This window comes from Loxodonta africana, chromosome 5, assembly GCF_030014295.1.
Source record: "Loxodonta africana isolate mLoxAfr1 chromosome 5, mLoxAfr1.hap2, whole genome shotgun sequence".
NCBI lineage: Eukaryota > Metazoa > Chordata > Mammalia > Proboscidea > Elephantidae > Loxodonta > Loxodonta africana.
The window spans coordinates 89080770-89107158 of NC_087346.1; the positions used below are offsets into that span (position 1 = coordinate 89080770).

Below are 26389 nucleotides of genomic sequence, written 5' to 3' on the forward strand. Positions count from 1 at the left end.
TTGTTATCTAGGAATGAATAATATGGTGAACAAAGGTCTTTGAATCATTAAAAGACTTAAGGAACTTGAAGCTGGGAACTGTAAGGGTATACTTTGAGATTGTGTGGCTTACTATGGAATATTACAGTGTGCTACATCACAAGATTGTAGTTATCTATAAAAATAAATAAGTTTTGGCTTCTTCCTTCTTCTACAGTTTATTGAATTAAATTTCCACTGAAATTTTGTACCATGTCATGTTCGTCTGATGCCATTAAAGTTTGAAGGATTATATAAAACAAAAGAATAGTAAGGGTCGTTTATTTTATTTTTTAGAGCTGAAGCTGTACTTCAACATATTGCAGAACTAAATCCATATGTTCATGTCACATCATCTTCTCTTCCTTTAAATGAAACCACAGATCTCTCTTTCTTAGAGGAATACCAGGTTGGTACTCCATTTTATATTTAATGTTATTAACAGATTCCCAGATAAATCATTAAGTGTTAATATGGTATAACTAACTTAACCTGGTATGTTGAGGATCAGAATAAAAAATTTTAAGTTACAAGACTTCCATTATGATAATACCTTTCAACTGTTGCATTTTTAAAAAAGGTCTAAGAACTACTAAAAAAGTAATTATATCAGTCAGCTATTTTCATAGCATTATGCATAACAAATTACCCAAAACTTAGTGATTTATAGCAACATTCACTTACTTATTCCTCATGCATCTGCAGGTCCATTGGAGTTCATCTGTTTTAGGATGTACTGTCACCTTGGCTTGAACCCCAGGCTGTGTGTTCTGCTCCCTAGGTCTCTCTTTGGGGACCAGAAAGCTACCTAGGACATGTTCCCATGACAGTAGCAGAAAAGCAAAAGGACAAGTCCAATCACCCACGCACATTTTAAGCCTCTGTTTAAACCTCTCTCCATGTTACTTCTACTAATAATCCATTGACCAAAGCCTGTCACTTGGTCAAGCCCAGAGTCAAGGAGCAGGAACGTATATTCTGCTCTTTGTAAGGCCAGGGGCAAAGGGTGATGTATAATACAATTACGGGGAAGTAAAAAATTTGTATCAATTCAATCTACTGTAGGTAACAGTTTCTTAAATAACAAAAGCAAAACAATTCTTAGTACTTTGGGTGTTCTGGAAGTGACTTAGTTAACCCTGATTTTCCCTGGTATTAAATTATATTGTTACCCATTTAAAAATCAATAGAAATTTCCATTCTGGGCTGGAGAACTTAAAATCTGTCCTCTATAAAGCACCTAGAAACGCTTAACAGATCTCCTTTTAAAGGACTACTTAAGCTCAAAATAATGTAAAAGAAATGCTCATTGGCCAAAAATGAAGATATCTAAAAGATGACCAGTGATCAGTCTTAGGGACAGGAGTTGCCTGTCCCAGTAACTAAGGTTCTTGGGAATTAATGGTCATACAGAAACAGGAGTTAAAGACTTGGGTCTGGATGAGGTAGAAAAATGGAATTGAGATCTTTTCTTTCCGTATAAAGCTGAACCTCAGAGAGGTACATCGTCAGTGAAAAGGTAGACTTGAAAAATCTCTGCCCATCAAAACGAGAAGCTTGTCTGTTTTCTCTTGGGCTCTGGGTAAAAAATTAGGATCTTCTCTGGGAATTTTTAACCATAGTCCTGTCCTCCCACAGGTTTGGAGATCAACTCTAATTTTTAGTGGTCTAGAAATTCCCAAGCTGAGAAAATAAAAAGTAGTACTAAGCTGGTGACACCCTATAGTGCCTGACAGAAACAAAACTAACTGATTGAGTATACTCTCAGCTGGCCACAGTGTATTCATATATGTGTAAAGCCCCTTTGAAGATGAGTTCATATTCCAAAATAACAAGACAGGAAAAAGCAATTCAGTATAATCAAGAGTTAGTGAACATAACAAACAATAGAATTAAACCTCTAAGAATTTTAAATAGTAGAGATTGGATGATGTTGTTGTTTTTAGGTGCCATTGAGTCAGTTCTGACTCATAGTTACCCTAGGTATAACAGAACAAAACATTGCCTGATTCTGCGCCACCCTCACAATTGCTACTATGCCTGATCCCATTGTTGCAGCCACTATGTCAGTCCATCTCGTTGCGGGTCTTTCTCTTTTTCACTGACCCTCTACTTTACCAAGCATGATGTCCTTTTTCAAAGATTGATCTCTCCTGATAACATATCCAAAGTAAGCAAGATGAAGGCTTGCAATCCTCACTTCTAAGGAGCATTCTAGCTTCTTCCAAGACAGATGTGTTCACTTTTCTGGCAGTCCATGGTATATTCAGTATTCTTTGCCAGCACCATAATTCAAATGCATCAATTCTTTTTCAGTTTTCCTTATCCATTGTCCAGCTTTCACATGCATATGAGGTGATTGAAAATACCATGGCTTGGGTCAGGTACACCTTAGTCCTCGCAGTGACATCTTCACTTTTTAAACACTTTAAAGAGGTCTTTTGCACCACATTTGCCCAATACATCATTTGATTTCTTGACTGCTGCTGCCATGGACATTGATTGTGGATCCAAGTAAGATGAAATCCATGACAACTTCAGTATTTTCTCAGTTTATCATGATGTTGCTTATTGGTCCAGCTGTGGGGATTTTTGTTTACTTTATGTTGAGGTGTTATCCATACTGAAGGCAGTAGTCTTTGATTGTCATCAGTAAGAGCTTCAGGTTCTGTTCACTTTCAGCAAGCAGGGTTGCAGCATCTGCATATTTCACTTTGTTAATGAGTCTTCCTCTAATCCTGATGCTGTGTAGAACTTACATGTGTTCCAACTAACTGAATCTTAAAAGAAAGGATTAAATATACAATAGGAAAGTAAGACACTATTGGAAAAGACCAGGCAGATGTGGTAAACAGTCAAATAGAACTTTTAGAAATGAAAATTATAGTCTTAAAAGTTAAAACTCAGTGGATGGATACAACTGGAATAAGAATTAATGAACTGAAAGTTGGATCTGTGGAAATTACTGAGACTACAGAGAAATGAGAAGATATGAAAAAAAAGTTTATAAAATTGGGTTTCCGGGAGAGCATTAGGAAAAGACAGATTATGGCTGAAAAATTCCCAGCGTTGATGAAACACAAATACTCAGATTCTGTACGTGTTGGGTCTAGAATTTGATTTTACTCTTTTTACAAACTACTGAATTCATAAGGCTGTTACCGTTTCATGGATACTGGCAGATAACAGAGACAAGGACTGTATTATTCAGCACAGTAAGAAGTATGAGAATCATATTTGCATCATTTCCTTTGGCTCCACAAGTACAATGCAGAAGGGCTCAGATGGATGCCTTCATGTGTAGTGGGCTGTGTTAGTGGAAAGGAACACACTAAATTGGGGAATTCACAAGCCCTCTCTTTGTCGCAGAGGGAGATATGTGCTATGCAAATACGACCCTGAGAAATGACACAAGTAAAGAGTAATCAGAGCTTTGAACTCACGTTATACCCAGTTTCTCAGGTAGGAGCACAAGAGACCCATGAAGGAGTGTCTCCACACAAGAACCACAGTATTCTGAGCTAGATAAATAAAACTAAATCCACATCTGGACACATCGTAATGAAACTAAGTTAAATTAGTTTATGGAAACCAGCAGCAGAGGAAAGCTCTGGAGTGAGTCTTTTGCTACTTGATAAATGAATGACCTTAAGGAAGTTTGACCTCTGTGAACCTAAGCTACTTATGATAAAATCTGATTAATAAAACTGTCTCTACTTATCTTCATAAAAAATAAAGCATTGGAAATCATAATTTACTGTCTTTTCTTAAGTAACAGAACTTAGTGGTTTCACTAATGACATTGTTAAGCAAAAGTTTACTATATTCTGAATTTATTGAATCTCAGAAGTAAAAGAAAGGTAAACTAATGTATCTTTTAAAAAATAATTACTACTCCTTTAAAATTAGCATGAAAATAATCTGGGGGCTAAGTTAGTTGGAAATTTTATATTACCTAAGTAAGTCTGGGTTTCTTACATTCTTCTCAACAGTGTATAGTATTGACTGAGATCAGACTTCCATTGCAGAAGAGGATTAACGACTTTTGCCGTTCTCGGTGCCCTCCAATTAAGGTAAAAGTATCATTTAATAATGACGTGTAGTTAAGCAAAGGAACAAGGACAGTTTCACTGTCCGAATCTGAGTTCTTCAGTGGATTGCATAAGAAGCTCTTTCTACATGAAGACAAATCATTTTAATTTTGGTATCGTATTTATTTCCTGTTTTTTAAAAAGGGATCTCAATTTGGTTTATCGGCAAATTAAGAACACTAAGGAAGAATTAGGAACGAAAAGAATGATAAACACTAAATTTATCATCTAACTTTAAACCTGGTGTGATGGTGATTTTCAAGAGGTTCATTGGTTTATTTAACAAATATTCGTGAGCATCTACTATGTAGCAGACACTAAGAATGCGTTAGTGAACAGAACAGATATTCCCATCCCCATGAAAATTACCTTCTCATAACAAAGATGTACAGTAAATAAGCAAATAAATACATGATATTTTCAAATAGTTTCAAGTCGTATGAAGGGAAAAAGGACTGATTAAAAATAGAGCATTGTGTCTGGATGATGTTGGAAGGGGAGCCAGCACTCGCTGTCTTAGATTGGAAGGCCAGGGAAGTCCTGAAATCCATGACATTTGAATAGAGCTCTGAATAATGAGAAAGAGCCAATCATGTAAACATCTATGGAAGAGCATTTAAAGCAGAACAGCAAGTGTAAAAATGAGCTTGGTAATGACCTACATATACAGTATAACTCCTGTTAAAATTCCAGCCACCCTTTTTGCCGAAATGTAAAAGCTGATCTTCAAATTCGTATGAAACAGCCAAATCAATCTTGGGAAGAAAAGAACAAAGTAGGAAGACTCATGCTTCCTGATTTCAAAATGTATTACAAAGCTACAGTAATCTAAACAGTGCAGTGCTGGTATAAGGATAGATATATACACCAGTGGAATAGATTGGACATCCAGAAATAAGCCCTTATATCTACCTCCACTTGATTCTCAGTAAGAGTATCAGCTACATTCAGTGGGGAAAGAATAGTCCCTTTGCCGAGACAGAGTCCGAGGTTGCCAAGGAAGACACATAGGCATTGGATGGAATAATGCTTTACTCACATAGAGAAGAGACAGAGCAAGGTCAGCTTCAGTAGTGTGTGCTGGTCCCCCGTGGCCAGTGTCTTACTGCCTGCAGCTAACATAGCGTTGCTGCAGTCGAGAGACTCCATTCTCTCCCCACTGAGAGTAGTGCGGTTGTCCAGGTACCATATTATGCACATGCATAAATAGAACAGGAAGGAGTTCCCGTGATAAGGAAGAAGAAACTAGGACAGAGGGAGGCACATTTCCCAGCCTCCAGTATCATGGAATATTCCAGGCCCAAGGCTCCTGATTAGGCGGTCAGATGGAGGTCATAGGGGCCATGGCAGACTGTGCCCCATCCTCCCAACAGTCTACCCCTCAGTTCTCACTAGGATGCCAGATGAAAAAGAAGCAAAGTGGTCACAAGTCCTGGTATGCCCATTGTTCATTCCAGATGTTGAGCATCATGTCCCTGGCAAAGGTGCACAACTCTGACAGATGGTATATCTGCACACCATTTCCTTCATATCTTTGGGCAGTATTTAATGAGAGTCCCTAGTAGGACTCTTCCCAGCAGGGTGATCAGGCCTGCTTGGAAGAGAGATCACAAGCAGCTATCCTAGTGATTGCTTCTCCCAAGCCAACTGAATAGGTCAGAGGGTTTTGTTCTCCCAATCTTGTGGAGAATTTGAACTGCCTTTTTTTTTTAATGTCATCTGTGCTATTCATAACATGTCCTGTTCGATTTATGTAAAAACAGCCTTTTTCTCCCGGCATGGCACATGCATCCCCAGATTGTGCAATCAGAATGTCCAGCATTCTGTAGTACTGGAGGACAATAGCCACTGTCCAGTTGTTTGGCATAGCCCACCATGTTGACAGATCAGTTGGAATGAAATGGAGAGATGCATTGTCATCTCAGTTCAGATGCTGACACAGCCAACAGTTGGTCTGGTTGGTAGCTCTAGCAAAATACTGTATCATTGGGGTCCATGGGTGAGGGGCTTGTCCATTGCTGTAAGGTAGCCTGGAGAGAGAAAGAGATAACATTATCAATCCCTTTGCATGTGCATACACAAAGGCTGTGCTCTAAATCTCAGTCAATCGTGAGACTGCTAGAAGGACCTCATCCACCCCTGCCATTCGCTCTATGGGTCAGCTTGCCCACCACCATTGCCCTGATTGCCACTGGCTGCAGACCTCACAGCTTCCTCCACTTACGCCGTTGTAGTTTTCCCTGTGGGCTGGGCCTCTCTAGGCCTCCCACCACCAGTTTTGCTGCTGCTGCTCTTAGTCTTCAGTGTTATCAGCTCAGTGTTAAAGCCCTTTCACTCAGGTCTAGGGGTTTTCAGCACAGGGACCCCAGGTCTAAAGGATACGCTCCTCTCTAGGCTTTTATCCATCATGAGACCTCCCCCCCACCCCCCCAAAAAAACCACCTGTGAGATTGGCCACTTATATAGGAAGACTCTTTGTCGATTTCAAATCAGGACTTTCCTAGCAGGGTTGCCCACTGACCAATCACTGAGGAGATCACAAGCCAGCCAATCATTTTGGCAGATTACAACCTGACAAGTCATTTTAGGAGAACTGCAGACCCAGAGCCAAAAAGCCCACATAAGAGAAATCCATTTTACCACAACCCTCTTTCCCTTACCTTCTGTGGTGGGAATGTTCTGCTCTCTGACTTAAGTCGATGGTTCCTAGGTATAGTCACCCAGGCTGTCTGTCCAAGTCCCAAAGCAACAGCTTCCATGGGAATCCATTGCTCCTGTTGCTTGACCCAGACGTTTCAGCCCCAGTCATTCAACCCGGAAACAAGTCATATCCTGAACAAATATTACATAGCCTCTGATGTCACCCACCTATACCAAAGGATTAAGGGTCCAGGTGCATCCAGAGCAACCCTTAGCATTCTGTCACCTCCTCCCCCTTTCCCATGGGGTGTGACAGGAAAGAGGAAGGATCCTAAGGGTAGCATCACCTCCAAGTTTCAATCAGGAGGCCCCATTGCTGGTACCACTACAGCCAGACCATAAATCACCCTTAGGGAATGTTTTCCAGTGAGGAAAAAGAAAAAGAACAGTTGAGTATACTGAGTTTGGGATTTCTCAGGCATAGCCTCATGAGGCAACTACCTAGTCCTCCACCCTCCAAGCTCAGTATTGCCCAGCATACATTGCAGTACCATGTTTCCCTTTTGTTGGATTGAGGTGTTTCATGTCCAGATGGCCTTTGTGAGGCAGGGGTACCATCCAGTGAGTTATCCTTTTTGTTAGCCTTTGCATTATTGTTGCTTGAGTTGTTCATTTCAACATTTTATTGCCCTATTTGCCTGAGACTAATAGGGGGCATGGAAGGTCCATCTTATGCCACAGGAGTGTGTCCATTGCTGGGTTGCCTGTGCTGTAAATGAAGTACTTTGGTCTGATTGGAGTCTTCTTCAATATTCATATGTATGGCAGAAATGTTTTTCCAAGGCTGCAGTGGTGTCTCAACATCCACATGATGCACAGAGGTTGCTGTTCCACAGCCGGAGTATGTGCTTACAGTAGTGACCCAAATTCCATTGCCATCAAGTCATTTCCGACTCAGTGACCCTGTAGGACACAGTAGAGCTTCCCCATAGGATGTCCAAGGCTGAAATCTTTACTTCTGGAAGTAGACTGCCACGTCTTTCTCCCATGGAGTGGTTAGTAGATTCAAACTACCGATTTTCCAATTAGCAGCCAAGCGTTTAACCACTGCACCACCAGAGCTCCTTCTCACAGTGGTGAAGCTCCACCAAATACATGACTAGGAACTAGAGTCCAGTGTGGTCGGTCTGCCATACTCATGCAGGTCCAGTTTCTCGGCTGATGTGACCCAGTCCTCCATGTTAACACATCTGGGCTTGCTGACAGTCACTAGACTGTATGGTGTCTCTAGCTTCCATCTCTTCTAGAGCAAGTCCTTGTGAATTGGCCCATTCTTGCATCTGGGTTGGGCTTCCATGTTTTGTCTGGTGATAGACCCAACAGGCAGTCGTGGCAGCTTGCTGAGCACAAGCTTAGTCAGCATGGAAATTGTATTCATATTCTGTTTCAAATGGTCCTTTGCCATGGATGTCAACATGAGTGACGAAAATGTCTCACAAGCTCCTACCACAGACCTTGCCCTCACAGGGGATCCCTTGATAGTTCAGTCATTAGTCTGTCAGTCACCAGACCATATGGCCAGATCGTTTGCAACAGCCCATGAGTCAGTAAAGATGTAAGAGGAAGTTGTTGTTGGAGTGACCTACACAGCAGTCATCACTATGCCCATTGGCATAGTTCAGCTCATTGGGCAGAATGTCCCTGTCCAGTCTCAATCAAAAGGTGCCCATCCTCAGGACAGATGGTTGCAGCAGCCCAATGGACTCTGTGAGCTTTGAGTTCTTGCAAATCTTTCTGTAAACCAATCTGTGCCATCAGCTGGAACGTCTTAGAATCGGGGCCCCCGCTTAGGCACTTTGTCCCCTGCAGGTCATCAGCCCCCTATGATGAAGTGGTTACTTGTTCATGGACCCAGCTGACTCCCTGGTGTCCCAGCTGGACTCAGCTCTGAATGTACATTTCCATTTGATAACGGAGCTCTGTTGAGTTTGTGCTATTTTATTAGCACAATTACTGAGTATCCACCTGAGGATGGTCAGCTCTGGTCTTAAAGTCACATATGGCACTTAAGTGGTCAAACACTCAGTTTCCATTAAGGCCCAATAGCAGAGTGAAAGCTTTCATTTGAAGTCAGTATACCTAGTTGCTGCTTCAGATGGTATGACTGTCCAAAACCCAAAAGGCTGACACACCCCAGTGACAGTCACTTGTTGCTACAGAGTTCAGTGCCATGGTGTATTACATGGCCTCCACAGCCTGCTGTTGATAGGGGCCCCACTCAGAGATGGCCTTGACTAAAACCAAAATGATGATTCCAACTCATGGCTGCAATCTTTATGGAAGCGGATCACCAGGCCTTTCCCCTGTGACACCACTGAATGGGTTCAGACTCCCAGCATTTATGTTATAGTCCAGCACAAACTGTTTGCATCCACTCAGGGACCACAGTCAAAACAATGTCCACATGTAGCATATGTTGTCTCCAGTAATCAAACAGGACCACCAATTGTTGTACCTCTTTTTTACCGCTGAGAGTTACAAATGATACCAATTTTCGTTTGACCTCAGGGGTAATACTTCTCTGACTACTGGCCCAGACAACTCCCTGAAATTACATTTGTCAAGCAGATTCCTACAGAATATACCTGGCTAGCAGACATTCATATTAGTAATTAAGTCTAATATATGTAATAAGTTTGAGAAATAAACTTTTGATTTTATGAAGGCAAAGTAGAGTTGTTATTACAGAGGAGGAAGAATGACAGAAGATAATATAGTCCCCTGAGATGAGACTCAAAAGGGACCCCACAGATAACTAAGTCCAAATTCCTTATATGATAGATGAGGAAGCTGAGGTTCAAAGAGCTGCTATAGCTTGTTAGAATATGTCTTGACTAGATGCCAAATTTGAATTTTTTTTTTTAGTTTTTATTGTGCTCTAAGTGAAAGTTTACAAATCAAGTCAGCCTCTCATACAAAAATTTATATACACCTTGTTGTATACCCCTAATTGCTCTCCCCCTGATGTGACAGCACACTCCTTCCCTCCACTCTCTCTTCGTGTCCATTCCACCAGCTTCTGACCCCTTCTGCCCTATTATCTCCCCTCCAGATAGGAGATGCCAACATGGTCTCATGTGTCTACTTGATCCAAAAAGGTCATTCTTCACCAGCATCATTTTCTGTCCCATTGTCCAGTCCAATCTCTGTCTGAAGAGTTGGTTTCGGGAATGGTTCCTGTCTTGGGCTAACAGAAGGTCTGGGGACCATAAACCACTGGGATCCTTCTGGTCTCAGTCAGACCATTAAGTCTGGTCTTTTTACGAGAATTTGGGGTCTGCATCCCACTGCTCTCCTGTTGCCTCAGGGGTTCTCTGTTGTGTTCCCTGTGTGGGCAGTCATTGGTGGTAGGTGGCAGCATCTGGTTCCTCTGGTCTCAAGCTGATGGAGTCTCTGACTTATGTGGCCCTTTCTGTTTCTTGGGCCCACATTTCTGTTGTGTCTTTGGTGTTTTTCATTCTCCTTTGCTCCAGGTGGATTAAGACCAGTTGATGCATCTTAGATGGCCACTTGCTAGCTTTTAAGACCCCAGACAGCACTCACTGAAGTGGGATGCAGAACTTTTTCTTAATACGCTTTGTTATGCTGGTTGACGTAGATGTCCCCGGAATCCATGGTCCCCAGACGCCCGCCCCTGCTACTCTGTCCTTCAGAGTGTTTGGTTGTATCCTAGAAACTTACTAGCTTTTGGTTTAGTCGAGTTGTGCTGACTTCCCCTGTATTGTATGTTGTCCTTCCCTTCACCTAAAATAATTCTTGTCTAGTATCTATTTAGTAAATGCTCCTCTCTTCCCTCCCCACACTCCTAACCATCGAAGAATGTTTTCTTCTGTGTTTAAACCTTTTCTTGAGTTCTTGTAATAGTGGTCTCGTACGGTATCTGTCCTTTTGCAGCAAATTTCACTCAGCATAATACCTTCCAGGTTCCTCCATGTTATGAGATGTTTCACAGATTTATCATTGTTCTTTATCATCGTGTAATATTCATCATGTGAATATACCATAATTTGTTTATCCATTCATCCGTTGCCATCAACCTTGATTGTTTCCATCTTTTTGCTATTGTAAACACTGCTGCAGTGAACATGGGTGTGCAGATATCTATTTGTGTGAAGGCTCATTTCTCTAGGTTGTATTCCAAGGAGTGGGATTGCTAGTTCATATGGTAGTTCTATTTCTAGTTTTTTAAGGAAGTGACAAATCGGTTTCCAAAGTGATTGTACCATTTTGCATTCCCACCAGCAGTGTTTAAGTGTTCCAGTCTCTCCACAACCTCTCCAACATTTATTATTTTGTGTTTTCTGGATTAATGGCAGCCTTTTTGGGGTGAGATGGTATCTCATGGTAGTTTTGATTTGCATTTCTCTAATGGCTAATGATTGTGAGCATTTCCTCATGTATCTGTTAGTCGCCTAAATGTCTTGGTTTGGTTTTTTTATAAAAAGATTGACAACTCATGGATGGATAGATTTGAGTTGTGAAGGAAAGAGTGCTCAAGAGTGACTCCTAGATATTTGTTCAGTGTAATTATGTGACTGGTGGTGACATTGATTGAGATGGGAGGCCTGGGAGAGGTTTAGACAGGAGTAATTAAATTCTTCTCCTGCAATTGTGTATATTTTACTAACTGCACGTCCTGCTATTTGTTCCATTGAGATAAGACACTAAGCCAAAACATACTGTATAATATAGGCATGCCAAAAATTTTTGGATTGTGGTATTTATACAGAATGTTTACATTCTGTAAAACATTTGTGCTGTGGCTTGCAATTTAAACAGGTGAATAAGACAGAATAGTCAGTAAATTTATAATGGACAACAGAAGTTTAGAAATAGTGGTAGAAACAAAAGATGAAAGTCTAGCTTTTGGAGGCCTTCTTTAGAGACTTAAGTAAATATAAAAGAAAAAAGCTAGGTAAAGTACTTTTAATTAAAGAGTAAGATTTGCCAGAGATAATTAAAAGAATATGTCATAAATTAAAATATTAATTTACATCATTGTTGCATATATCAGTACACTATAGACTTGTCTTTTAATATGGAAAGAGAGAAATTGTTCCTGGAGTTAGCAGCTTTTAAACTTTTAAAAAAAAAAAAAACTTCTGAAATCCTGCTCAGTTTTTTTTCTGATAAAAAATGTCAAACGTACCTGTTTTGATCAGTAAAGACAATACGTGATAAAGTGGGAGGTAGTCTTCTGTTACCCATCCCCACTACTTTGTATAATGTTGTTGTTAAGTGCCATCATTTCCAACTCGTAGTGACCCTATGTACGGCAGAACGAAACTCAGCCCAGTCCTATGCCATCCTCGTAATTGTTGCAATGCTTGAATCCATCGTTGCAGCCACTGAGTCAGTCCATCTCGTTGGGGGTCTTCCTCTCTTCCACTGACCCTCTAGCAAGCATGATGTCCTTCTCCAGGGACTGGTCCCTTCTAATAGCATGTCCAGAGTACATGAGATGAAGTTTCGCCATCCTCAGTTCTAAGGAAGATTCTGTCTTCCAAGACAGATTTGTTCATTCTCTTGGCAGTCCATGGTATATTCAGTATTCTTCACCAGGACCATAAATCAAAGGCATCAAATCTTTGGTTTCCTTAGTCATTGCCCAGCTTTCGCATACAAATGAGGCGATTGAAAATACCATGGCTTGGGTCAGGTGCACGTTAGTCCTCAAAGTGACGTCATTGCTTTTTAACACTTGAAATAGGTCTTTTGCAGCAGATTTGTCCAGTGCAGCAGATGGTATAAATTATTGTAATGGGATATATTCCTATACCCAAATACAATAGACTTTAATTTTTGATAGAAACTAGATACCACTTTATCCAGAATTATATCCATTACACAATAAAAGTTTCTCTTTGTTATCTAATAGCTCTGAAATAACTTTCATCACAAAACAGCTTCTTTTCCAATTCTTAGAATGGAGACAGTGAATGTGTTTAATAATTACTTCTAGTAAAACATCTATGATTGTGTTTCAGAATCTAGGTTTTGCCTTTTATGGCTTTGATTTGCACTGTTGGTTCTTCAGCCGTTTGTTGTTTTTACTTAACTCAGCTTTTGACTGTGTTCTGTTTTCCATTTACTATACTGGTTTTGGTGAATGAACACCTCATCCTTCTTTACTAAAATAGCAAGTAAGGATTAACTGCTAGACCATTAAACCAAGATACCTATTTCTTATGTATTCTACTTGATTTTTAATGGTGAGGCAGGAGTTTTTGTTATTAAAAATCATAGAATGGTTAGCAGGTGCAGGAGGGAGGGGGAGAGGGAGGGTTACACAGCCAATTATTGTAGTTGCTGTCAGTTAGTTGTACACCTGTAAAAAGTTGAAATGGCAAAAGTTGTATGAAAGATATATTTATAACAATGACAAAAAAAAAGGAGTAGTTGCTGAGGCTGCTTATGTACAATCAAAAACGTTATGGGATTTGGTTCCTTGGTTTGGAGATTTAGAGTCATGGTTTCATGGGATATCCCAGTTAATTGGCCTAACGTGTTTAGTGCTTTTTTTGTACTTCCTTGCTCATTGTGTAGTGCCTCCTGGAATCTTAAAAGCTTGCAAGCAGCCATCCAAGGCACAACAGTTGAGGAACAGAGGAATTGAGAAAATACGAGCAACATAGGAAGGAAAGTCAGGAATATGAGGAGGGTATGAAATGTGTGGCTAATTGCCAACATGAACAAATCCCTTCTTGGCCATGAGACCAGAAGAGCTGGATGGTGCCCAGCTACCATTACTGAACATTTTGGTCAAAGAGTCTATAGGAGAATCCTGAGCAAAAAGGGGAAAATGCAGAGCAGAATTTCAAATTCTCATGTACTCCAGCCTTTGTAGGGCCATGGAGGATGGATGAATCACTCAAACTGTTACCCTGCAATAATCATTAACAAACTTTAAACCAAAAATATCACCTGAAGTCTTCTTAAAACCAAACAGTAGTTTAGCTTAACTAGTAAAAAATGTCTGCTTTGAGCATTAAGCTCTTTTAAGAGCTATCTATATGGGATCAAAGTGACAACAAAAACTTAAAATATTAGATAGGAACCTTAGGGGGCAATGAGTTTATGTTAATGACAGAGGAACAACTCAGAAAAGGAGAGTGAAAAAGAATGTAATCAGTGTCAATGAATTGCACATGTAGAAGTGGTTGAAATGATGTATATGCTTTGCTATGTATATTCTCAACGAGAACAATTTTTTTAAAAATCATAGAATGTATAGTTATGATATGCTGATGTTGCTTATTCCTGAAGATCTAATTTTGTTACACTGGATATCCAGTCACCAAGTACCAAAATCCTTGATTCCCTAAACCAGTCATAGACAAATAATTTATCTTATTTGAGATGACTGTATATCCCAAAAGATACAACTAATTACAAAAGAAATTGTCCCAAAAGGGCCTAATATATTTGAGTTTTTGTTTTTTTTTCCCCCCTTTATGTAAATAAATAAGCTTGAACTTTTTTATTTTGTGGTTATTTCACAGTTCATCAGTGCAGATGTACATGGAATTTGGTCACGGTTGTTTTGTGATTTTGGTGATGAATTTGAAGTTTTAGATACAACAGGAGAAGAACCAAAAGAAATTTTTATTTCAAGCATAACGCAAGTATGGTGGTGTTGATGAACATGATTTTATAAAAACATTATTTTTATAAAAGTATTGTTTTTTTAAAAATTGATGTGACTGCTATTTTCTTGAAGATGGTTTTAGCGAAATATTTTAATATAGATGCAATATTTTTTTTTGCAGTGTTTTAACATAATTGATAAAGGAATATTTTGTTATATTTCCTGGTTACATTGTATTAAAACTAAATTGAAGTTAGAATATTAATCATTAAGAGTATCTTGGATTCCCTCTAACATTTAATACTTGACAGATAAACACGTGCATTTTGCATAGATTTTAATTTTTTTCTACTTCATGTTCCTGTGGAGCATGATTTGTGGCTCAGAGTTTACTGAACTGTTTACCATGTCAGAACATGGATGCATTAAGCATGTCAAAGGTCACCTGGCCCAACCCTCTAACTCCAGGAAGAGATACCTAAATCATCTTAGACAAGAGCTTTTTAAATGTGTTATATTTCTAAAATTATTTGGAAGGGGAAAAGAGTTTAAGAGTTAACCTTCAAATCAGAAAAGTCTGAATTTTCTAACCAGATTCTTCTTGATACCATTTTATTCTCTAAAGGAATTAGAAAATGCACGTGATCCCTTTTTTACTGCCCTCTTTTTAACTTATATGATTTGTTTGTACTCTTTGTAATCACATTACATTAAAGCCCAAAAGAAACCAGATAAACTTTGACTTATTAGTATTTGTGCTTCTTTATTTATGCCTTTTTTTTTTTTAACGCAGTATGCCTTTCTTATCCCCTTTCAAGGAAAATTCATTGAAAAATCATTCTGTGTGTTCTTCTCACAGAATGGTTTATTATTCCACATAAGTTATTCTTTTAGGTATATTAATGGCTAGTCAACCCTTTATCTTCTCTGGTTGTTTTTAGTTTGTTCCCAAAAAATCACACTTTTAGAATAAGCTCCAAGAAATACGGGTTCTTGTATTACATTGATATTTTCCTTTATTGACTAGTACAGGATATAAGGAGGTTATCCATGATGAATTAGAATATATTATTAATGTTCCCATTTATCAGTAAATTATTTCTCCTTATTAAAAGTCTTATGACTTTATGAATTCTTATTTCTTGAGATACTAGCAAACCCACTTTGTTATTTTTAATCTATGTATTTGTGGGATTATTTTTATTCATATTAAGCAGCAAAATAATATTTAGAACCTACAAAATTGCAAGAGGGAGGAAGAATGTTAATTTCTTTAGATTTTATGTAGATTAAATTATTATCACTTTAATATGATGGTAATTTATCCTACAGTATGTAGGATTTTATGTAATTAGGAAATTCCTCTTCTTTGACCCATCCCGTCTATTCTCTTTGGCAATATAAGCCAGTTCCTTTCTTTTTAGCCTGATAAGCTAGGCTATGAAGTGTTTCTTTATAGCATTGGGCAAGGTGTAAGCTGTCAGTTTCCTTGCTTTGTATCTCCATCATTTGTCCTTATATTTCTTTGATCTTCTAACTTAGAAATATTTTTAATTTCTATGTGCAGTCCCTAAACAGTCCACCCCAAATACAGAAATTATGATGTTTATGTTGATAATTTAAAACAAGTTGGTTATATTTTGTGACAGTGCCTTAAAGGCTTCCTTTTATTAAGGACAAAAATGATTTGGAATTGTGGTTGTTTTGGAAATTTTATGGTAACATATGGTCCTTTTTGTGTGAGATAGGAATTTGTAGTATATAGGAATACACAAATAGATTGCTTTTTTATTTTTAGGCTAATCCTGGCATTGTCACTTGCCTTGAAAATCGTCCTCACAAATTTGAGACAGGACAATTTGTCACATTTCGAGAAATTAATGGAATGGCAGGGTTAAATGGATCTATACAGCAAATAACTGGTAAGTTGATATATTTCATTAATTCCTTTATACTTATTCATTATTTATCACATTTATAATTCAGGCACTATACTCAAAGTTTGGAGCACAACATCAGCTTCGACAGACACAATCTATAGCTGTTTGCTTCAAAACTCTCAGTGAGGAGATGTTACCATTAAACAGGAATGATATCAGAGAAGTTCAGAGCATTCTTGGAACTCCAATCCTAGCAAGAAAACCTACCCAGTTTTGAGACAGCACTGGGGACGGGGTGTCTTTTTTTGCTTTTGGACCAGAATCTGCCACAGTTTTACCAAGTAAGGATTTTCACTCAAAGTAGACAAAATAACGGTACACAGTAACCCCAAACCTGTAGGATAGCAAATTAATATATATATTTTTTCTCTTAGTTGAAGCCTGTCCAACTCAGTAACATCATTTCTGCATGCAGCATAAAGTTACTATTGTACATTTTGAAAGGATTGGTCCAGTTGTGTTTTCTCTAATTTCAGTTCCTCTTCTACATTTACAGTATTAGCAACATCATTATGTGGCTTTTCTAGAATGTCTTAATTTAATGCATTTGACTCCTCTTTTTGATCTTCAGTTGTCTTAACCTGTCCACCTGTCTGTGCCCTCGGTATGTGGACAGGGTGTCTTAGTTAAAACCTGACACCAAAATTAAAATTGTATTGGCTTAGGAAGGTGGAGAAAAAGAGTATTCCAGGCAGAAACAAACAGTAACAGATATTTAAAACATAGGTTCAGATCATTGATATTAGAAAATTCGTATCTGTTTTTGCAAAACCTGACTCAATTAATCGTTTAGGATTATACTTGTTAAAATGCAACTATGAATTTTGGTGATGGATCAGAATTTTGGGGCTACTTGTAAAAGGAGGCACCACTGGATACTAAAGAATGAGGATGAAGAAAACCCACATTTGGTACCAAAATATTCTTTGGGGGAAGAAGGAGAATATTTAAATAGAAGAGCTATTTATGAAGGTTTTATTAATTGGTATTTATTGCTCAAAGGTAGTTTTGTTACTTAAAAAACTATTTTTAAGCAGCAAAAATATATACACTTATTGTAAATATATATGTACTTACGTTTAAATGCGATTAAAAATGAGTCCTAGTTCAGGCCTACTCCCCTCTCCAGTGGTAATAGCAATAAAGTTCAGTGTGTATTCTGCTGACCTTTCCCTCTGCTTAATACATAAGGCTTAGACTGGGGGTGGGGAATGGGGCCTTAATGAGTTTTTTGTTTTTCCAATTAATTTTTTGAATCACTTAAATGGTTCAAAAACCAGAACAAGTAAAAATTTACAGTGAGAAGTTTTCTGCCTATCCTTGACTTGCACCTCCTGAGTTCTTACCCATCTACCACAGGTAACCACTATTTTTAGTTTCTTCTGTATCCTTCCAGGGTTTTTTGGTATGCTTTTTTACACAGAAGGTAGCAAGTATATTATACTCAGTGCTGCCTTTTGCCTTTTCATTTATGAAGTATCTTGATCGTTTCACAACAGTAATTGCAGAGCACCTTTTTTTCCCTAATTTTAGATTTTCTTTTACATCTGCATAATATTTCATTGTATAGCTGAAAAAATGTAACACAGTATAATATACTTTGTAAAAATTTTTGTATGGATTTTTTAGTCTTGTCTTTTATGGCTTCTGAATTTTGAGCCATAGTTAGAAAAGCCTCCCTCACTCCAGGGTTGTAAGGGAATTATTCTCCCATCCTTTTATCTAGAAATTTTCTGAACTTTTTTCACATTTAAAACTTTGATCCATTTGGAATATTTTTCCAGATATCTCCCCCCCTCCCAAAGATTTATTGGATAATGTAGCTTTTTCTCACTGGTGTGAGGTGCAACCTTTATTGTACGTTAACTTCCCTTATGCACTTGTGTTTATTTTTTAATTCTCTAGTCCATTTGCCTATCTATTCATAAGTCAGTACCATACTATATTAATTATTGAAGATTTATAGTATATTTTAATATCTAATAATGAGCGTCTCTCATTGCTCCCTCCTCCCCCAAATTTTCTTTACTATTTTTGTTTAAGTTTGCAGGACCAGGCAACATTTTGTTCTTTTATACATAGGTCGCTAGGAGTCAGAGCCAGTTTGATGGCAGCTAACAACAAAGTTCATATTAGAAAAAATTGTCTGTCTAGCTGTCCACATTTGGCTTTCCCCTCATAAAAACTATTTATATTGGAATCTTCTGAATCTTCTTACTCTTCTATATTCGGGACAATTAACTTCTTTATGATGATGAATTTTCAAATTTAAATACTTGCATCACTATATAATTGTTCCTCTTTTTTTTTTTTTAGTGGTGTCACCATTTTCTTTTAGTGTTGGTGATACTACAGAACTGGAACCATATTTACATGGAGGCATAGCTGTCCAAGTTAAGACTCCTAAAATATTTTACTTTGTAAGTATTTTTTTTTTTTCTTCTGCTGTAAAAAACTATTTCTTTACAGGAGAAGAATGGCAGAAGAGAAAAAAATAATAAATACAGTTAACCAAGCAAGTAATTGATTTAAAGGCTGAACAGAATTTTTTTTTTTTTAATTTGCACTTACTTTGAGGAAAATCGAAGTACCTAGGTGGTGCAAATGGTTAAATGCACTTACTACTAACCAAGAAGTTAGTGGTTTGAGTCTACTCAGAGGTGCCTTGGAAGAAAGGCCTGGTGATTTACTTTAGAAAAATTAACCGTTGAAACCCAATGGAGCACAGTTCTACTCTGATACACATAGGGTTGCCATGAGCCGGAGTCAACTCAGAGGCAGCTGATTTGGTTTTGGTTGAAGAAAATGAGATGAGTTTAAGGAAATAAATTGATACTGACAAAAAAACTTTCAAATCTTCTGTTGCTAGGGCACCATGTGCATATAATTGAGGTATATGAGAATACCTCACAGGAACTGCACCTTCCTGAATCGTTAAAGAATTGATGATACTTCTTATAATGTACTCTAAAACGGAACATGAAAACTGACGTATTTTAGTAAGATTTAGCAAGGATGTAGACAGTGTTTTTTTTTTTTTTTTTTAATTTTATTCAGGTATTTAAATTGAATAAAATCTTCTGAGTGATTATAAAGTTATGGAGTAACCAGTATATACCTGTCAAGTTTTACTTCTTTGAAGTAAAAGAAATATTACTTTTATCATATTTGTTAATCCAGAGTTTAAATTTAAATTAGTTTTTAATTTCAGAAACAGTATGCATGTTAATGTGTAAAATAATTCTATAAATTTCTGGCATCAAAAGGAAAATGTAAATAGCCAAATAGAATGTAAAGGCTACTAGTTTGAGGGAACTAAGTGGTCTTCTGCTGCTTTAATCCTTAGATCACTTCTCAATATAAGCTGTTTGTCTAGCATATCTGTTTTTTTCTTCCAAATTCTCAAGGTTTTAACTTGCTTGCCTTTTCTTTTCCAGAACCATAAACAGATAAAATACTCCACAAGGCTTTCTCCAAGCTAGTCACATCTGCCTCTGCGTGCTTTCTCTTGCCATCATCTCCAATTTCTTAGTTGGATAGTTTATGCCTCAAATAAATTTCAGATAGGATGTGGGTTTTGCTTTTGGGATTTTGGGGTTTTTTGTTTGTTCATGTTATTTGCCTTTGTCTCACACAGAAATAAATAACTTTGAGTATTTATTCAAAGCTTGTCAAGCATAACAAGTCCTATTAACTTGAGATCAGGAAAATATAACTTTTAGATTAGAAACAGATTTTTTTTCAAATATATAAATATTTTCACCAATTCTTCCCAAATTGACTATGTGGAACAAGTTGTCTTACGGTGTTTAGCATAAATGTGTGTGTGTGTGTGTGTGTGAGAGATAACAAGACGAGAGAATGACGGCTATTTTGAATGACGGCTATTTTGAATGACGGCTATTTCATATTTCAGTTAAAGCATACTGGCCTGGCCCCTATTTATTTCACACCTTTCGAGATGATCTGTTGCTTTTTAGTGCTCTGACATACAACAGCGTATCTTGTCAGACTGCATAATCATCTGCTTACTCTGAAGTTATAATTTTTTTTCTATTAGGAATCATTGGAGAGGCAGATAAAACATGCAAAGTGCCTTATTGCGGATTTTAGCAAACCTGAGGTAAATAAACACTTCGCAGCGCTGAAAGAGGCAGCACAGTTGGGGAATGGGGATTGGTGATTGTCAAATTAAGATGGAGTAACCATGTATATGCCTTTCTGTAAGGTTTACTTAATGAATATTGTACCCACATATCTCAAGTTATCACCTGAGAATTAAAAGTGGAAATTTGTATCATGAAAACATGTTAGAAAATGGAAAAAGGTTTTATTTTTTAATGATTTGGCAGCATTGATAGTTAAAAGGTAATTACAATAATTTGTGCAAAGAATTGTTAAAGGTTTTTCTGGACCATGTAGTGTATATACCTATCTCTTCCCTTCCCCCAACCAAAAAAAGCCTTGGAAACATATATTCTGTTTTTTCTAAATCACTGGATACGATTTTATAGTAGTAAATGTATTTGTGATAAGGAAAGCAATTAACAATTTGTAAATTGATAAGCAAAAAGAATTAGATGATCTTGTACAAGTTTTTGTTGCTGTTATTTAGCTGATATTACTTGTAAGTTTCATATGATGTGACCTGGTAAAAACTAATCAGACTACCTGGGGTTCAAACTTAAATAATACCTTTATGACAAATACTTCTCTAAGCCTCAGTTTCCTCAGCTGTTAAATACAGATAATAATAATACTAAACTAGTACATATGTTGTAAGGATTAAATTAAATAATATTTTTAAAGCATTCAGCACAGAACCTGGCACAGAATAAGTACTCCGTCAAAGTTGGCTAATTTTTTAATGTTCTAAATAGGCACCATTACAGATTCACACAGCCATGCTTGCCCTGGACCAGTTTCGGGAGAACTACAGTCGCAAGCCAAATATTGGGTAAAGTTCGTTGTTTAAAAATAAGTTTTTTCTTTATTATAAAAGCATTATCTTAGACATTTACCTTTGTTGTTGAAGGATTTGAGTTTTTTTTTTTAAGCTGTAGCTATTTGAAACCAAAAAATTTGAAAATGATTGAATTATTAACCCACTGTGTATTTTTTCCATCTGGCCTCTTAATATTAAATCATAAGTACTGTTGCAAAAGTTTTTGCCTTGTATATTTAAAACCAACTCTTACTTAACATGCTATCCTTAGGTGAGCTAATCATAGCATGATTTTGAAGCAATATATTTAGTTCACAAGCCAGTTACATTTAAGTCCATGAAGCACTTTGTGCTGTTGGCATAATTCCACATCCTTTTTCATATTTCTTAAATTGTAGTTTTAACTATGATCAACTCTTTATGGCAATTGAGAAAATAGACATCTGGATGCTTTGTGTTGAATCCTAGATGCCGACAAGATTCAGAAGAACTGTTGAAACTAGCAACATCTATAAGCAAAACCTTGGAAGAGAAGGTGACTATTCAAAATTATGGCCATCAGAATTTGTGTTCCTAACACATAAATGTCTTATCCTTCAAATCTTGGCTTTGTTAACTTACTAACCCAATGACACTAGGCAAGTTACTTGACTTAGGTATTTTTTAGTTTATAAATCTATAAAATGTGCTATAAACAATAGTATCTACCTCAGGGTTGTGTTGAACATTAAATGATTTAATTTTGTAAAGTACTTACAACTATACATGACATACAGTAAATGTTTGCTGCTTCTGTTATGTTATTTGTATTGGTATTATTGTTCTTTATCATTCTGTTCCAATTTACTTGATTTATTAACCCACTAAAACTTGCTATGTAAAGTCTGCCACTTTCCTATAACTCAGCCATTTCATACATGTATATATTCACATCCCTTCATTGTATTTCATAGATGAGATATGGACTTCAACATGTCACCTAGAAAAATTTTTTTTTCACGTTGTGATGCCAATTCCTGCCAGTCAGCAGTTTCATTTTAGCAGCTATCAAGGTAGCAGTGTTTGTGTGTTGTTAGGCGCCATCGAGCCAGTTCCAACTCATAGCAACCCTATGCACCACAGAACAAAACACTGCCTGGTCCTGTGCCGTCCTTACAGTCATTGTTACGCTTGAGCTCATTGTTGCAGCCACTGTGTCAGTCCACCTTGTCGAGGGTCTTCCTCTTTTCCACTGACCCTGTACTTTGCCAAGCATGATGTCCTTCTACAGGGACTGATCCCTCCTAACAACATGTCCAAAGTATTTAAGACGCAGTCTTGCCATCCTTCTAAGGAACTTGCTGGTTGCACTTCTTCCAAGACAGATTTGTTCGTTCTTTTGGCAGTCCATAGTATATTCAATATTCTTCACCAATACCATAATTTAAAGGCATCAATTCAAAGGTGTCAGTTCTTCGGCCTTCCTTATTCATTGTCCAGCTTTTACGTGCATATGATGCGATTGAAAATATCATGGCTCTGGTCAGACGTGCCTTAGTCTTCAAGGTGACATCTTTGCTTTTCAACACTTTAAAGAGGTCCTTTGCAGCAGATTTACCCACTGCAGTGCCTCGTTTGATTTCTTGACTGCTGCTTCTGTGGCTGTTGATTATGGATCGAAGTAAAATGAAATCCTTGACAACTTGAGTCTTTTCTCCGTTTATCATGATGTTGCTTATTCGTCCAGTTGTGAGAACTTTTGTGTTCTTTATGTTGAGGTGCAATCCATACTGAAGGCAGTGGTCTTTGATCTTCATTAGTAAGTGCCTCTAGCCCTCTTTACTTTTAACAAACAAGGTTGTGGCATCTGCATAATGCAGGTTGTTAGTGAGCCTTCCTCCAATCCTGATGTCCCATTCTTCCTATAGTCCAGCTTCTTGGATTATTTGTTTAGCATACAGATTGAATAGGTATGGTGAAAGATTACAACCCTGACGCACAGTTTTCCTGACTTTAAACCGTTCAATCCCCTTGTTCTGTCAGAACAACTGCCTCTTGATCTATGTAAAGGTTCCTCATGAGCACAATTAAGTGTTCTGGAATTCCCGTTCTTCGCAACGTTATCCATAATTTGTTATGATCCACACAGTCAAATGCCTTAGCATAGCCAGTAAAACACAGGTAAACATCGTTCTGGTGTTCTCTGCTTTCAGCCAGCATCTATTCGACATCAGCAATGATATGCCTGGTTCCACATCCTCTTCTGAAACTAGCCTGAATTTCTGGCAGTTCCCTGTTGATATACCGCCGCAGCTGTTTTTGAATGATCTTTAGCAAAATTTTGCTTGCGTATGACATGAATGATATCGTTCTATAATTTCCTCATTCTGTTGGCTCACCTTTCTTGGGAATAGGCATAAATATGGATCTCTTCCAGTCAGTTGCCCAGGAAACTGTCTTCCATATTTCTTGGCATAGACGAGTGAGCACCTCCAGCACTGCATCCGTTTGTGTGATTATTTGAAAATATTACTGTTTTTTTGTTCTTAGACTATATAAAAAAAAGAATGGAAGTCCTAACATTAATGATAACAAGCTGTGCTCTTATACTTTATGTAATTAAAACAAAGAAGGTAATAATAAATTTGTACTGAAAGCAGTGAACCACTAGTCATAAAAGAAGGACCTTTGCGTATTTAGTGGTTAGGGAAAATAAAAATAATGTATGAAAAGCTAGAAATAGGTTAATTGAAAATTATGGTTAAAATAATTTAATTAGATATTTACCAGGTTTATTGAGGTGTATTTCACATAAATTTTACCCTTTTTAGGTATAGTTAGGTATACAAAATTCTGTACACAATGAAGTATACAGTCATGTATCCACTATTACAACCAAAATATACATTATTTCCGTAATGCCAAAGAATTCCTTCATTCCTCTTTGTAATCCTGTCCGACCCCAAACCTCCATTAAATCCTGGCAACCACTATAGTTTTGCTTTTCCTAGAATGTTATTTAACGGGAGTCATATGGTATGTAGCCTTTAGAGTCTGGCTTCTTTCATTAAGCATAATGAATTTGAGTTTTATACATATTATTGTGTGTTCATTCCTTTCTATTGCTGAGTAGTATTCCATTGTATAGGTGTTCCACAGTTTGTCCCTGCATGAGTTAACATATGGTTTGTTTCCTGTTTTGGCCATTATGAATAAAGCTGCTACAAACATTTTCGTACATATTTTGGTGTGAACATGTTTTTATTTCTCTTGAGTGTACACCTAGGAATGTAATTCACAGTCATATGGTAGATGTATGTTTAATTTTGTAAGAAACTGCTAAACTCTTGCAAAATATCTGCTATTTTCCATTTCCACCAAAAATACTTGTTTCAGTTGCTTCACATTCTCACCAGCACTTGTATTATATTTGTTTGACTTTAGCCATTTTAATGTGTGTGTATGGAACATATATGTAGTGGTTTTTTTTTTTTTAATGTAATCTAGATAAAAATAAAAAAAGAATTTTTTTTTTTTTTATCACATACGTTTTACAAATATTCTCCTCCAGTCTGTGGTTATCTTTTTCTTTTATTACAGTGTCTCTTGATGAACGGGTTTTTAATTTTGATGTTCACCTTACCAATTTTTCTTTTTGTGGTTTGCATTTTTTGTCCTATCTAAGAAATCTTTCCTTAACCCAAGGCCACAAAGCTTTTCTGTGTTTTCTTCCAAAAGTCTTGAGGTTTTGTCATTTCAGTGCATTGTGAGTTCTATTGGTATAACATGCAAAGTATCATTCAAGGTTAATTTTTTTGTATGTGAATATCAGTAATTCTAGCCCATTTGCCGAAAAGACTTATCCTTTCTTTAATCAGTTGTCTTATCATTTTTGTCAACAATTTATTGGCCATACATGTGTAGGTCTATTTCTGAACTGTTATCCTCCATTGTATCCTTTTGCCAGTCCCATGCTGTCTTGATTACCGTAGCTTTATATAGTAAGTCTTGAAATAAAGTTCTACCAAACCAAACCCCTTGCTGTTGGGTCAGTTCCAACTCATAGCAACCCTATAGGACAAAGTAAAACTACCCCATAGAGTTTCCAAGGCTATAATCTTTACAAAAGCACACTGCCACATCTTTGTCTCACAGAGCACCTGGTGGGCTCCAGCTGCCAACCTTTTGGTTAGCAGCTGAGTGCTTAACCACTCTACAACTAGAGCTCCTTGAAATCAGGTTGGGTATCTAAGAATTTTCTCAAAGAGCTCAGAATTATGGCATTACCTGAGTTTTTATATGTTAGAATTTTTTTCTGTAGCTTTCTTAAATGAAAGACAGTTAAATTGGATATAAAATTCTAGGTTCTCACTTTATTCATTGATATCTTGCTGTTGAGAAATATGATGCTAGCCTAATTTTCTTACTCTTAATAAGTTATCGTATCTTTTTGCCTTGAGGCTCTGTATATTTTTTTCTTATCTGTAAAGCCTGATAGTTTTATCAGGTTATACTTGGGTTGATCAATACGTCAATTTTGCCAGGTACACAGTGAGCCCGTTTTAATAATGTATTCAGATTTTATTTAATGTTATTTATATCTTACCTTTTTGAGGGGGAGTGGAGTAGATGGTTTGTATTGTCAAGTTTTTTAATTTCTGATTCAAGGTGGAGTCCCCCCCCCCGCCCACATATCTCCAAGTGCTTGTTAAGCCAAAAACCAACCCATTAGCCTTCAAATCAATTCCAACACATAGTGACCCTATGGGATAGAGTAGATTTGCCCCATAGGGTTTTCAAGGAGTGGCTGGGGGATTTGAACTGCTGACCTTTTGGTTAGCAGCCAAGCTCTTAACCACTCTGTTAACAGCTCAAAGTGCTTGTTAAGGATAGATATGTAATTCACTCGGTGGTATTTCCACTGTCCTGTGGTTAGTTTTGGGGGAAGATTTTCATTAGCTGAAATGTTTTGATTCTAATCTCAGTTTTACATGGTAGGTGCTTTTTATGCTTATTTTGTGGACAGGATTTGGGTTTTCGGTGCTTTTTTTAGATTTCTAGTTCCAAAACACCCTCTTCGCTCAGGATACTTAGGAGGAGTTACTTTAATGGATGACTTTTTCTGGTG

The 26389-nt window shown here is 37.3% G+C and overlaps 1 protein-coding gene across 3 annotated transcripts in view; it reads left to right on the forward strand.

The window, feature by feature from the left end:
• Nucleotides 1-26389, forward strand: part of UBA6 (ubiquitin like modifier activating enzyme 6) — a 105108-nt gene that overhangs the window by 36237 nt on the left and 42482 nt on the right. For all 3 annotated transcript variants that reach the window (XM_064285752.1, XM_023555094.2, XM_010595706.3), the window contains exons 6-13: nt 316-427; nt 4011-4091; nt 14312-14434; nt 16196-16319; nt 18654-18757; nt 20398-20460; nt 21218-21294; nt 21751-21817. In XM_064285752.1, coding sequence (XP_064141822.1) covers nt 316-427; nt 4011-4091; nt 14312-14434; nt 16196-16319; nt 18654-18757; nt 20398-20460; nt 21218-21294; nt 21751-21817 — 751 coding nt within the window. The remainder of the gene's footprint in view (nt 1-315; nt 428-4010; nt 4092-14311; nt 14435-16195; nt 16320-18653; nt 18758-20397; nt 20461-21217; nt 21295-21750; nt 21818-26389) is intronic.